Source organism: Elgaria multicarinata, chromosome 3 (genome assembly GCF_023053635.1).
Source record: "Elgaria multicarinata webbii isolate HBS135686 ecotype San Diego chromosome 3, rElgMul1.1.pri, whole genome shotgun sequence".
Taxonomy (NCBI): Eukaryota; Metazoa; Chordata; class Lepidosauria; order Squamata; family Anguidae; genus Elgaria; species Elgaria multicarinata.
Window position 1 is genome coordinate 45,751,132 of NC_086173.1, and position 14,746 is coordinate 45,765,877.

At 45.8% G+C, this 14,746-nt stretch overlaps 1 protein-coding gene across 3 annotated transcripts in view; it reads left to right on the plus strand.

The window, feature by feature from the left end:
- The window catches only part of SLC38A10 (solute carrier family 38 member 10), an 82,749-nt gene that overhangs the window by 38,083 nt on the left and 29,920 nt on the right, over nucleotides 1-14,746 (plus strand). For all 3 annotated transcript variants that reach the window (XR_010025184.1, XM_063120095.1, XM_063120096.1), the window contains exon 11: nucleotides 13,437-13,593. Coding sequence is in view for 2 of the 3 variants with exons in the window: in XM_063120095.1 (XP_062976165.1) it covers nucleotides 13,437-13,593 (157 nt within the window). In the remaining variant the exon portion in view is untranslated. The remainder of the gene's footprint in view (nucleotides 1-13,436; nucleotides 13,594-14,746) is intronic.

The following is a 14,746-nucleotide window of genomic DNA, read 5'->3' on the forward strand; positions in this document are numbered from 1 at the left end:
CTTATGGGGGAAATCAGGTTATATTGAAGAGGCCAGGGAGTGGTCTGAGGAGGGAGGGTGATAGGAAAATAGTTAGGAAATGTGGCAAGATTTGCCCAAGGGAGCACTTTGGTATCTGACCCTTCCGCACACTTTCTCCATACACATTGAGAGGGGTGTTATGTGTGCAAACAGAATACAGAGAACTGTGTCTTAAATGGTGGCTGCTACCAGCCTGCCTGTCGCTTGTCTACCAAGAAGAGCCTTCACTTTTCTCGCCCTCCATTTGTTTCCGTGCATTTCTCCCTCTCTGCTCGTTGTTCGCTTATTCCTTTTTAACATGGGCTTAGGGTGAGTCCGGGAGCTTTTTCATAAGTACATGTCATTGAACTTTGCAGGAAAGCTCTCTGTAGATTTCAGGCAAGTTGCTGGATTATGCACTTGCTCTTCCCTTCACCAGTTGTGCCCTCTGAGCCTTGCCCAACAGGTACTGGGCATGGCTGACTGGCATCTTAAGGCCAGCCATCACCCCTATTTTAGGCAGAGGTCCTTCGGTCGCCTCCGCCTCCTTCTTCTCCCTCACCATTTGTAAAGAGTTGCTGTCTGTTTGTCTGTCTGTCTGTCTGTCGAGCAGATCAGAGGCAGCAGAGTGACATCTTGATTCCAGTTGGACACTTGTGTCCCCACGTGCCTGTTGGCAATACCTCATTGCTGACACTGCAGCCTGCAAGTTTGCATAGAATAGACGGTTTGCCTTGAAGTTAGCTCATCTGGTCAACTGGTTGTAGTGCTTTATTGTTGTTGTATTTTCTCGATAGTATTGCAAATTGCCCGGAACATTTTTTTAAAAAAAATTGAAGGACAGCATATACTTTTTCTTGTTGCTGAAATAAACTGGTTTTTAAATCCATTCTAACAAGCTTGTTAATATGCATAAGTGAACCACTCCTCAATCGAGAGGTTTTCTCTTTTAACTGACACCTGCTGTTATGAAAATTGGACCAGTTGCTAGTCATGGGACTTATCCTGGCAACGGGATGCCCTCTTGAGTTGTGTGCCAGAGGATGGGTATAGGTGCCACAGTTCAAGGTGGATCCTGGAGGGGGTGAGTAAAAAATGTACTCCTCCCCCACTCTTCCCATCGAAACCATTCCCATGGGGGAGGGGGAAATGCATCCCCAGATGTTTTTGTTGGCTGGCAAAAGGGTGTCTAATTCTGCCAACTGGAGTTGTTAATTATTACAGACAGCTGGTCAGTCAACAGCTGGCAGTCAGCCAGAGACCAAGAACGGCAGCTTGGATTAAGTGGCGCGGGGAGCTCAGTTTAAAAGCTTGGAATGCTGGAAAGATGATTGAGTAACTGAGCGACGAGGGGAAGTAGAAGAACTCTGAGCCAAGCTTGCGGAGGCACAAATGACCTGGGAAATGGTCTCCCTTCACTGTGGTTCCTGTTGTAGGCCTGTATCCTTACTTGGCATGGTGGGGCAGTAAGGGGACAGACTTAAAGGATTGGATAAGGTCATGTGAAGGTCTGTAAGGAAAAGTGCTTGATTTCTGATGGGAAAACGTTTGCCTTGCTTTCTTGAAAGACCTCTCTAACCAAGGGAGAAGTCACTGAGCAGTCCACATTTGCAAGGCAAGAGAAAATTGGGCACAGAGGCTACTTGTGTTTGTTTATTAGATTTGTATTCCATTCTTGGAACAGAGTCCTAAAAAACCACCACCCAACCCTTATACTCTAAAAAATGTCAACCATAAAAGAAATGGAATTGTGAGGAACAATATTTGGGGCAGGGAGAGAAAAGGACAACTGGATAAAAAGAAAAGAGTCAGTGATTCTTCTTTGCACCTGGTAAGTGGAAAAGTATGCAGTGGGCATCGAAATCCTCATGCTCAGATGGTGTGAAGTCTAGATATCTTCCTTAGCACCTAGCAGCAAATGCAGAACCTCAAGGCTTTTATTTAACCTCCTTTGAAAAGGTCCACATTTCTAGCTTTGCACAAAAGCTGGACATACATGGCAGTGTATGCTAAACATCCGGAGTTGAAAAGGTGGTTGATGTGAGGCTTGATCAGTACATGCTTAGTCTTTCCTCCTGCATGGTCCCTTGGGCCCTTCTTTCATACGTGCATTTGTAACTTCCACTCACTCTTAGCTTACATTGAAGAATCCCAAGTTTTCCAACCATCACCAGCAGCTAGATTCATACACTTCTAAAGGCTCTGTGTTGCATTGCTCACTTGACAGGTGGCACCAGTTTTAGACCATAATGACTGAGGGTCAAGCTACACATTACACTGTAGCTGTGCATCATGTTAGCCCAGCTGCCCCTTCTTTATTGTAAAGCACCATTGTGATTCCAGAGCCAGATTTTCAAGATAAACAGAGATGGGTTAAGGGAAGAGTTCACAGAGAAGGGTTAAGTTGGGAAAGAAGGGTGAAGCACCCCTTTCCCCTGCCCCCATTCCAGTTTAAAGCACCCCCTCCCGTGGGCACTGTGCAGTGGGGGAGGGCGTGTCGGGCAAATGCTACATGTGACTATGACATAGTTAGGCTCTGAAAACAATGGCCACATGTGTAGAAAACAGTAACTCGCCATTGCTGAGAATTCTTGCTTCTTGGTAATGAGCAAGTGTGCTGGTGCACGCTGTTTGATAGCTCCTGGTTCATTATAAGCAGGAGTGGCTACTCTACTGTAACCAGGAGCATACCAGCCATAGAAAGCTTAGTGTTGTGTCCAAACCTGGCTTGTCTCTCCTCTAACAAGCCAAAATTTAAAGCCATTTTTTTTGGGTGGTGGGTGGGGGTGGCTTGTAGATCCTGGCTTGTTAGAGGAGCAACAAGCCATGGCCTGGGCCTGGAAATAATACTAAGAGTTCTAAGGCTGATAAGGTCCTGTTTACTATAGTGTAGCTGCTACTGCTTGCAGGCAGAGCTAAGCAGGAGGGATCAAGGAGAAGGCACCTTATTACTGATAAGCTGGAACCCTCAGCAGTTCTGTTTTACCATTTTATGTGAATGCAGCTAAGATTAAACAAAATAACCAGTGGTTAAGGATAAATCCCGCTGGATCAACTCTGGGTCCATCGAACCCAGGATGCTGTTTCTAACAGTGGCCAGTCTGGGAATTCCATAAGGAGGACATCAAAGCAAAAAAGAAAAGAAAAATCCTCCTATTGTGGTTACCCATCTGGTGGGTAAGTACATGTTGCAGTGTGGAGTGCTCCTAGTCAGTATTCCAGCTAGCCAGCCATGCTTTCTCAGGATACTCCATTCTAATCTACACATCCAGTTTTTTATCCCTCTGACCCCTTCTAGGAATAGACACTTGGCATACTGTGGCCACAGAGCAAGCTCAGTCCTCAATGAGGTATTTTGACTGGGGTTTATTTGCCCCCCTTGTTCCCCCCCAAAGATGTTTCCCCCCCCTTTTTTTTTAACAAACCTTGGGGTTCCCCCAAGTATGCTAATACCTCCCTCTCATTTCTCAGAAAACCTGCTTTGGCTACATAGCTGCTATAATTCAGCAGCTGAGTTTATTATTAGTATATACAAGTGGGACCTGCAATAAAATGTTGCAGTATAGGGTGCCCCCCTTTCAGGGTTCTAATCAGCTAGTCCCTTTTCCACCATACTCCATATCCCACTGCCCCAAACAGAGACTACACATTCTGTAGCCGTGTGTGTGTGTGTGTGTGTCCCTTTAGAGTTTTTCCTATTTTAAAAAAAAACTTCTGTTAACCTTGGGGTTCCCTCAAACTTGCTGATACCTCCCTCTTGTGCTTGGATAGGGCCATTTTGGCCTCATAGGGACTGGCGCTAGGAGAATTGCATTTGCTGTTACAAGCAGGGACACCCACAACATGTTGCAGGATACCTGTGACGTGCTTTTGTTATCTGAGCCTGTGGCTGAAGGAGTTGAAAAACAAAAGATTGCATCACAGATGAGAGTCCATGAGCTTCTTTGGGTCCTACTCCGTTTGTAACTTTTTAAAACAGTTGCTGAACATTTAAAAGTGCTGCCAGACTCTATGCAGGTTAACAGAGCGTGAGGTTTCTGCATGCAATTAAGTGCTTGATTTGGCCCGGTATGAGGACTGAAGGCGCAATTTAAGTAGATTGACCTTTACTGCAACCTGAGAGGTTTGGGGGGTTTTTTTGACTGGGAATCCAAAGCAGCCGCAGCCTCACCTCTGACCTGCAATATTTACAGTGGACTCCATTGCAAGGCTGCTGTAAGCAACTCTTTCAGCACAGCCTTCCAACCTGCAATTGTGGCATAAGAGTGTACGACATCATAGGGTTGTTGCATTCTGCTCTCTCAGACCAATATGCACTCTAGGGATGAAAGCAATGGATTTGCATTGCTTGGTTATGGTATACTTCAGCCCAATCTTCAGTAGGGGTCTAATACAATTGGGCAACATTGCAAGTTTATTGTAAACTGCTCAGAGCTGACCCGCAGTATTCAGTGTGACTGAATACACTGCAGAGATGTCATAAGCCACTTTCTCCTAGCCAACCCCCTTCCAACCTGCAGTATGGAGAATGAACTGCATTTACTTTGGAACGTGAATTTACATTAATGTTAAATAAGAACTGAGTTAGAAAGAAGAGTAACTCTTCTCTTTGCTACTACCTTTGGGAGAGTTTTTTGGGTGGGACTGTGGACACTGCTGCCCAGTCCCAGTTACATACAAATATTTTATTTTTCCAGCTTCCATCCATGGGGACATTTTAATTTTTTCTCAGCGTTAACCATGAAATGACATCCAGAAAATGTGATGATTCTCCTTTTTCCCTTTTTATTTCTATGTATCTCTTTCTCCCTCCTTACTTTCCAGTCACTCCATTTTGTCCTCTCAGTCTTTCAACATGCTGCACCATTGAGTTCTCATTGGGCTGTTTTGGGGTCCCCCTGGGTGTGTGTTTTTCTAAATAATTTGTACTTATGCAAACCTCAGGGTTCCCACAAATCTACAATGACCAAATGTCTTCTTCCATTTTGGCTACCTGAGCATGGTCATTCTCTGATAATAGAAAATAAGATTGAACGATACAGATTCTGAAACATGGAGGTTCCATTTGGCTATCATGGCTGATACCCACTGCCAGACAAATTCATGGAGGCCAGACCTGTTTAACAACATTTAAGGCAGATTTCCTCAACCTGATACCATTCAGATGTTTTGGACTCCAACTCCCAGCATTCCTGATCCTGATTCTATGCTGATTTGGGCTGATGGGGTTGAAATCCAAAACATCTGGAGGACACCAGATTGGGACAGGCTGATTTAAGTTAATGACTATCATCACATCCTGAGATAGTGAACCCCATAAGTTACCGATGGATTGTATGAAACGGCAATCCCTTTTGTCTGCTTGGAGCCTACTGTCTACCAATTCCGTTGAGTGACTCCGTGTGCTTAATACTATGAGAGAGGTTGGGAAATTTGGGATTTATAAGGGCAGGGAGCAAATGCCTCACTCAGCAAGGCTGGAAATACGTTCTGCCAGGATATTGGTTGGGTTAAATGCAGCATTGGATGAGGGCATCTGTTTCCAACTCTAAAGCTCCTTGGGAGGCAGCCCCATGGTGTTGATGGTTTTTAGACAATTGCTGCGGGTTGGGGAATAGACACACAACGGTTTCGATATGAATTAATCTGTGATGCTCAAGGTTTTTATTTGGGGAAGCAGCACTGAAATGTTACCTTTTGTAACATGTCAGTCTCTCATTCTCTGACCCTGGAAGCCCTTCTTTCCCTTTTCTCTCCCTTTTGGTGCTTTTGTATCCAACGTTTCGGTGTTTTGCGCTCAACGCTGCTGATCTCTCCTCAAGTCTCCTGGGGGACTTCCCACTCTCCCGAACCATGAGCCCCGAAGACTCTCTGTCTGGGAATGGCTCCGTCAGACATTGGCCTCACTTCACACCTCAGCCTACCCAAATACCTGCGTCAATTCATTGTCATTCTGTGACAGTTTCCCCGCTATAACCCATGGGTGGCACAGAAGCAGACAAAGTTCCTTTATTTTTATTTAAGTGCTCTCACAGCCATCTTGTTAATTACTTTGCCTCCGTTACGGGAAGCTCAAGAAAAAGAGAAGATTTTTTGTTTTATTCCATTGAGGTCACTTCTGCTCATTGCCTGCAGATGCCTCGTCATCCCCATTATATTTAATGGCCTGTCACCTGCAAATGGGAAGGGGGGCTTTTTGGATATTAACCCTTTCAGAAAGCCTGACCTTGCAGGGAGGGGTGCTTCTTGAAATGAATAAGTCAAGCTTTTCCAGAGGGGATGAGGAACACGAGGTTCCAGGATAGCTTAACCAATGCCAGAGAGGTTGCCATCCTTTTCTGGCAATCCATATTTTGTTAGGGGCTGAAGGGTTTTGTGATGGTGTTGAAGCCTCTGGCAGGGGTTGGCTCTGTTGCCTTGCTTGTCTCGGAGGGTCTGAGCGGTCAGAAGGGCTTCTGGTTGCCATTGGCTGAACTGCTCTGAGCCTGCAGAGGTGCATGGCAGATGGAAAGCCCTAAGCATGCCAGGGAAGGGTGGAAGAAGTAGGGTTCTGTGAAAGGAAGATTGGGAGTGAGTTGTAGGCCAGGGGCAGGAGTGTGAGAAGAGAAGGGATATCGGGAAAGATGAAAGAGAAGAAAGGTGCGATTCTGCAGGATGTTGCAGAAGTGTGGAAGGGTGAAGGTCACACATTCATTTGAAATAGCCTGCCAGACCTTTGGCTGAAGGCCTCTAGCCATGTTGAATGCTTGTCATTTAAGCCGCTGACCGAGGCTAGGAAAATACCAAAGACATTACTATGAAGAATAGATTCTGAGACGTGAGTGATGGGATGCTTGATCATTGCAAAGATCATTGAGTTTTCAGCTTTGACTGTGTCAGGAACAGAAGCCAGGCATCTGGGCTTTATTGGTTTGGGTGTGCTGGCTCCGTACTTAATGGGATTGATACACCGGAGAAGCCAAATAAAGTTAATTTCCCGCAGAGGATAGGACAGGGACGCATAGGAGAGAATAGCACATACTGCCAGAGCTCTGCTTTCTATTTTGCTACTTCTCATTGCTGAAGAAAGAAGCTGCTCTTTGGACAGAAGAGTGGCTTCTCTTATTAGCAGTGGGAATTGCAGCAGCAGCAGCAGCAGCAAAAACAGAAGCGAACGCTCTAGCTGCTCATACGCAATTCCCTTCCACATGTGCATGGATGGCTTTTCTTTGGATGTTAACCAGTCGTGCTTGCACCCTGCTTTTTTCTTTTCTTTTTTGCTATGTGGAACAGTGCAATTTAAACCCCTCCCCACAGGAAAAAATTAATTTTATTTGGCTTCTCCGGTGTATTAATATTATTGACGGTGCAGCCAGCACACCCAAACTAGCAAACCCCTGATGCCTGGCTTCAATTCCTGATATAATTACAAGCTGAAAACTCAACAATCAAACATCCTAATTCACTTCTATTTTTGAGAATGTGTTGTTTGTTTTAAGGGAAAGGGGCTGTAGCTCAGTGGGTAGAGCACCTGCTCTGCATGAAGAAGGTCACGGGTTCAATCCCCAGGATGTCTGTTTAAAAGGACCAGGTGGCAAGCCCCTACTAGCAGTCCATAGACAATTACTGGGCTTGATAAATATTCGGACCTGGTGTCAGGCACCTTCCTATGTTTTGGAAAGGCTGTAGCTCACTGACAAGGCACGTGCTTTGCATAGTCAATCCCTAGTAGGGCTGGAGAAGATCCCTGTTTGAAGCTACTGCTGGTCATTGAAGACAATATGGAGCTAGATGGATCAGTAGTCTGACGTAGTGTATGGCAGCTCGCTATGTTCCTTTTATTTTTATTTTCTATTGAATTTGCACTCTGCCCTTCCTTCAAGGAGCTATGCGCAGTGTTCATGGTTCCCCTGCCCTGATCTTCATAACAACCTGGGAGGTAGGTTAAGCTGGGAGGTAGTGACTGCCACAGGTCTTTCACAGTGAAATGTATGACTGGTGAGAGATATGAACCTGGATCTTCCTTGCCTTCAGTCCAGTACTCTATATGCTACACTACGTTGAACTCCTCTATTCTGTTAGCATCATTTCAGGGTTTATTTTGACCATAAGTATAGATCTCTGATAGCCCAACATTTGCCCCTTGAAAGACACACACATAAGCCACTTGAGTGCTGATGGCTATGTCATAATTTTATGTACGTCTCTTGATTGGGTAGTGCGCTTCAGATGAATTTCCAAAGTATAAAATTGTATGTTCCAAGGAAACTTCCATAAATATCTGCTGAAATATCAATGGTATTGGGATTCTGGAATGCAGATTTTAACCATCAATAGGTCTAAAGCAAGGCAGATGATTTAGACAGAAGAGTTAAATTGATGCCTTGGCTGTTTTATACCAGGAGGTTGTCGTGTCTCAGAGCATACAGGGGCAGAGCTGATGCTTGGTTGAGAGGCATGACAGTGACGATTCAAAGTCAGGACTGCCTTCCTCTATCCTGGGATAGGGAACATTTTTTTCAAGGTCTCAAAATAAGTGAATTGATGTCTCCCCTTCCTTTCCCCCTCTTCTTTGGTCTCTTACGTATTATAAACAGTACTTGCACAACAAGCACGGGACATGCACTGTTCTTTTAGGATTTTCACATGAGAGCAAATATCGCCTATCCAAGCAACCTGTATCAGGAGCTCATCTAAAGGTGGTTTTGAGTCAGTAACTATGTAAAGCTAGTTTGTGTGAAATCAGATCCCGAGGTACAAGCCAGGGCTATCAGTCAAATGCCAGAGAGGACTGATGTTTGTTTAACAGGCTTTTGCGGCCGGGAAGGTAGCCCATTTTGTCTACTTCTGCACAAGATGGCGGCCTTGCAAATGCTAATTCACATGCTTCCTTGAAAGTTTTCTTTGATAAGCCTACCATAAAGGCTTCTGGCTCTCTGAAGGAGGACATTGTGTCCCATGCTAAAGACTGGCCTCCTGCTCTTTCCACTCTACCATTCGCACCGAGAGTGATAAAATTGTTCTGTTTATTTAATGAGGAAAAAAAATGAACAGTCTGAACGAGCTTCTTCTGCAAATTTGTTTTGCTGCCTCAGGAACCATTTGCAGAAATTCTCTCCTCTTCCTCTCTGAGTTTCTTCGTTGACGGATGGTAAAAATTCTATTTTCATTCATGCCCCAATGCAGAGGCCTCAGATCCTCAGACTAGCAGGAAGCGGACGAGGTCAGTGCTGAGGGCAGAAATTCCAAATGTGTGGAGCCTGGCAGGATATTGCCTGTTCCTCTACTCCCACTCATAAAGTCACATTCTTGGTAGGAATGGTTGACCATTTTCCTGCCTTTTCCTCCATGACCTTGTCCAAGGATTTGGGTTTCTTTTGTGAGTCCTGTGATGATAGTTACCAAGAGTTGCCATCGCTTCCATCCTTGTGGATGTTTAACTCTTTTGAATTCCATATTTGGTTCTTCAGAATGGATTAATACCTGCCCCTATTTTTCAATTAATTCACATCTTTTTCTTTTCTTTTTGGTCAGATCATTTCTCCAGTAGCAGTCCAAACCCTTGATCTCTCTATTCTGTCTGGATCTTGGTGTTTTTTTTTCTCACGAGCAACTCCCACCAATCTCTGTCTCAAAGTGTCTTCCCCTTTCTCCTTGGGCGGACCACCTGTTCTCACAAATTCTGAACTGCAGAACGTTCCATCTGATGCCCTCCAGATCTCTTCCCCCCAATAAAATCTGTGAGAAACTGCTTGCAGAAGCTAATTCTGTGAAATGTCTATAACTGATTGCCATCTGGCTTTGTGCTGGCCTGGCCTCAGTGAAGAGCTTTGCTGCTTGCCCTGTTCACCTCTACCCCATGCACACTCTGCAGCCTTCCCTGTTTTCTGTCTGTTATACCTGCTTATTCTGTCATTAATCGACAGTGTTTTCCCCGAAGGAAGAGCACAGGAAATGCCTGCCTGTGAATACGGGTCAGTGTGGCTTCAGGCTGTACTGAGAAGCTGTGAGCTGTAAAGCAGAATATCAAAGCGCCCTGTACCTCTGGCGAGTTAGCGAGTCTGATGCTTGGCAAGGCTCAGATAGAGCTGCGCACTAAACAATGTTGCCTGTATAGCATTAGCAGCAGCCCTAATGATCAGACAAGTAGACTTGCTTATCTCAAGAACTGGCTGCCCACGAAGGCCGAGTATGGCTTGCTAGGACACGAACAAGACCCTGAAATCCTGGAAGAAGTGCTAGGTCTTCGGGGGGGGGGGGGGGGCTTTCCCTGGATCAGTGAGAGAGGTGATTTTCAGAGGGGGATCCACTTGGGTAGGTCCGTCTCCCAGGTGATAGTGACAGGAGAGACTTGATCGTTGCCATTTCTCTGCAGTGAGGATTGGTGCCTGTCCCCTTGCACTTCCTCCAGGTGACTCTCTTTTTCCAAATACCCAAGACGTCTGTTCTAACACACCGTTCTTTTGCTTGATCTCTAATATCCCTTTGAGGCAGGGGAGGACAAATAGCAAAGCTTCATTATGCCTTAATGACCCCTTTTCTGCATCCCTACTGACTGCTTTGCCACCTTCTGGCCAGCGTTACTGGCATAGCTTTTTTGTGTGTGCATGTGAGCGTTTTTTTTTAACACGCTTGCTCGGTTCTCCCAGCACCTGTAATAGTGGCATCGTTGACATGCAGACCAGGTTCCATGTAAAGCCCTTGCAGTGACAATTACAGTGATTAACTAGGTAAAAATAATACATCAGAGTTTAATTAAATCTCCTTCACTGTCAGCCAACAATCCCCCCGCTTCCCCCACCCCTCTCTCTCTCTCCACCAGTACCTTTTTTCATTTGGAGCTTGGCAGCTCTGCTGCTCAAGCGAGGCAAACGTTCCTGATGCCCATATTGTTTATCAGTTATTATTGTGTATCTGCTCAGCTGATCACCCTTACCCAGTATCCCATAAATTACTGAAACTTCAAGGGATAGCTTACATCAAAGTGCTGTGTGTGTGTTCAGTGCAAGCAATGAAACTGCTCTATCATGACCAGGAAGTCTAAATGTTTACATCTAAAACACACCCACCCAACCCTCCGATTCTGAAACCAAATTCTGCAGTCAGTCATGCAAATTAAAATGGTTTTGCACACATTTACATAATCCTGATTCTGCTTGCAATATTTTAGGACAGAGATTAATATAGTAGCAACGAAGAGATGAGTGGGGCATTGGAGAGCCGATAGGTTAGGCCAGGAAGTGGACTGAAGAGAGACCCGTGGAGAAGTCCTCCTTCTGACCATTGGGAAACCACAACTCCTAAGAACACAAGAGCCCTGCTGGATCAGACCAAGGGTCCATCTAGTCCAGCACTCTGTTCACACAGTGGCCAACCAGATGTCGACCGGGATCCTACAAGCAGGACACGAGTGCAGCAGCACCCTTCCATCCATGTTCCCCAGCCACTATGTGCATACAGGCTTATGCACATAGCCATCACAACTAGTAGCCATTGATAGCCTTCACCTTCAGGAATTTATCCAACCCCCTTTTAAAGTCATCCAAATTGGTGGCCATTGCTGCATTTTGTGGTAGCGAATTCCATAGTTTAACTATGCGCTGTGTGAAGAACTACTTCCTTTTATTTGTCCTGGATCTCCCACCAATCATCTTCATGGGATGACCCGAGGTTCTAGTATTTTGAGAAAGGGAGAAAAATGTCTCCCTTTCCACATTCTCCACATCATGCATAATTTTGTACGTCTCTATCATGTCTCCCCTTAGCCTCCTTTTTTCCAGGCTAAACAATTCCAGCTGTTGTAACCTTCCCTCATAGGGGAGATGCTCCAGCCTCTCGAACATTTTACTTGCCTTTTCCTGCACTTTTCTGCACTCACACCTTTTGATTTCTGAGTCATGAGCACATCTTGTTCCCTTGTTCCCAAGCCCCCCACAACTGTGACAACCAGAAACTTTCTGTTGTTTTAGAGCAGAATCTGAGATCATCAGGCTTTTCGCATCTGACGTCAGTTTCTGTGCACAAACTAGCTAGGTGGAGTGCCATGCCGTCCCATCCGTGCACATTTCAGCTGCCAAGAATCCAGTTGATGGAATCATATATGTCGACAGTCCTATTTTCCCATACCACTCTTGTTCTGCTTCATTCAACAATGGCCAGACATTCTGAGGCCTAGGGGGCTGCACAGTCTCTTGTCTTTTCTTTCTCCTCCGCCCTTCCCCAAATCTCAAATACCAACTCGGTATTTCCAACTTAGTAGGCTACACAACATTACAATGGGCAAACTGGAGACATTGATGGTAGGAAAGGTAAGGGGCTTATTGTTCACAGATCCTATTAAAGTCTGGTAGAACATTTCTGTGGGTCTCTACATATGTGCTTGCTATCTGTCACCACCCATGGGCTGTATCTCCACCCTTACCCAAGGGCTATATCTGCCTCCCACCACCACCTTGCAGGCTGGTGGTTCCCTATCCCTGCCTTAGACTGTGCAGTCCAACAAATGAAAGTATGGGGAATTCTTTTGAAATCAATGTGCCTGAACTGCGCTAAAACCCCATTAACACCAAAGTTCTTGAACATGCTTAATTTTCACTGGAATATACTGTTAGTGAGTTCAGTGAAAGGTGCGATTTAAAGATGTAATTATCTTGTGACGCACTATGGGATTTTGTGATTCTGATGATGCCTTTGCCTCTGGTTGATTGAGCTGCCCCTAAAAGTAACAAAGCGCGCTGCAGGGTAGGGAAAAGAGACCCCCGTTGCCAGTGGCTGAGTTGCTTGAGTTGCTTAGAGAGGGGCAGGGCAGGCAGGAGGGTGTAAGGAAGGAGCAGGGGCTTAAGAAGTGAAGAGAAGGGGGCCGGGGGAAGCAGCAGGCTAAGGAAGCCAGTGTGGTGTAGTGGCTAAAGTGTTGCACTGGGAGTTGGGAGGTACGGGTTCTAGTCCCCACTCAGCCATGGAAATCCACTGGGTGACTTTGGGCCAGTCACAGACTCGCAGCCTAACCTACCTCACAGGGTTGTTGTTGTGAGGATAACATGGAGAAGAGGAGGAGGATTATGTATGCCGCCTTGGGTTCCTTGGAGGAAAAAAGGCGGGATATAAATGTAATAAATAAATAAATAAGGAAGCCTGGGAGAAATACTATGAAAGGAAGATTGGGAAAGAGTGGTTCAGAGGAGTGAAGGAAAGGGTTAGAAGGTCAGGGGGAGGACTGTGCATGGGGAAGGAAGGCCCAAAGAATGAACAGCGATGAGAAGGGAACACAGGGCCAGGAGCTGCAGGGATGAGAAGGCCAAAGTTGCCGTATTGGCCTGAAATAGCCAGCCAAATCTCTGGCTCCAGATCTCAAGCTTATGTCAAATGCCCTTCTCCCCATCCTTCTCCCACCCACCCCACCGGGCACTCTGCCTTTCTTTGTACTTCGCATTGAAGGATCTGACGTTTTTCTCGCACAGATCATACTATGGATCGGTTTGGGAGTATTGATCATTAGCACCTACACCACCTTATCGGCAACTTACGACACCCCGGGAAAAATAGAAGCTGTAGAACCAGGCAAACCGCTAGGAGAAATCCAGAAAGTATTGGACCAGGACTCTGTCAAAATCTCAGGTATGTGCCATGTTCTTGGTGTGCCCCGGTCCAAAAGGGCTGACGGAATCCTTTTAAACGCCCTCGCGCTCGGATCTGTGCAAAGTGGCTGTATCCCCCTTAAACAATAAAACGTAGGTTTTTAACAAAAGTTGATGGCTGTCATGTCAAGTATTTCTTTGGGGTGGTTTTTAAAATTCAGCAGATGGGGTGTCGGCATTTTCGTCCTGTTGTGGTAGAGGTTTGCGAAGTGGAGAGGCAGCGGTGTACGATGCCCCCTGGTGAATTAAGTTAGAACTACACATGCCTCTAATCAAAGACTGAGATCGAGGGATCGCGCTGGCCAGGCCACCCGTAGGAAGGGCCCCAGCAGCCCAAACTGTGCCATTTCCACCCTCTCTGCTAATGGTGTACTTTCCAGGGCTTCCATAGTGACCCATTCATCATGCTAAAAAGTTATGTAAATTTATGGGAGCCTCCTTTCTTGTTCCTTTCCTTTATATCCTTGGCTGGGATATAAATTTGGAGCTAGTTGTAGCCCTGACAAAGCCTGTGATTATGTCTTGGCTTTGTTTACTAGTTTGAATTATTTATTATTTGTTTACTAAAGTTGTGGATGGAATTATAGCCGGGCACAGCTGCAGTCCCAACCTCACAAGGCCAGGACCACCAGGTGTCAGCTGACCCTCAGCTCAAGTCCTGGCCTTTTTCGCTCCTTCCGCACCTTTTTCACCTATTTCTTTTCAGTCGAGCGGGACGGGTGTGGGCGGTTGTTTTCCAGTGGCTTGAAATATCATTATGAATACTGAGGATGCCAGCAGGCAAAGGAAGGCTTTACTCAGTTCCTTTGGAGCCCTTAGCTGTGTTCCTGCTGCAGTCTTGAGGGAGCATTTCTGAGATGCTAGAGCCCTTGACAATACTGTCCACTCTTCGCTCTGTGATGCTGTTCTAAGGCTTTTATACATCCCTTACTTCTCCTTTCCACCCAAATCCAAGGAAGCTGTTTCAGTCTAAAGCGGTGTCTGTCGGCAGTAATGGACTGGATGAAAGGAAACAAATTGAAGCTTAATCCAGACAAGTCAGAGGTGCTCCTGGTTAGTCGCAAGGCAGATCAGGGCATTGGGATTCACCTCGTGCTGGATGGGGTTACACTCCCCCTGAAGATGCAGGTTCG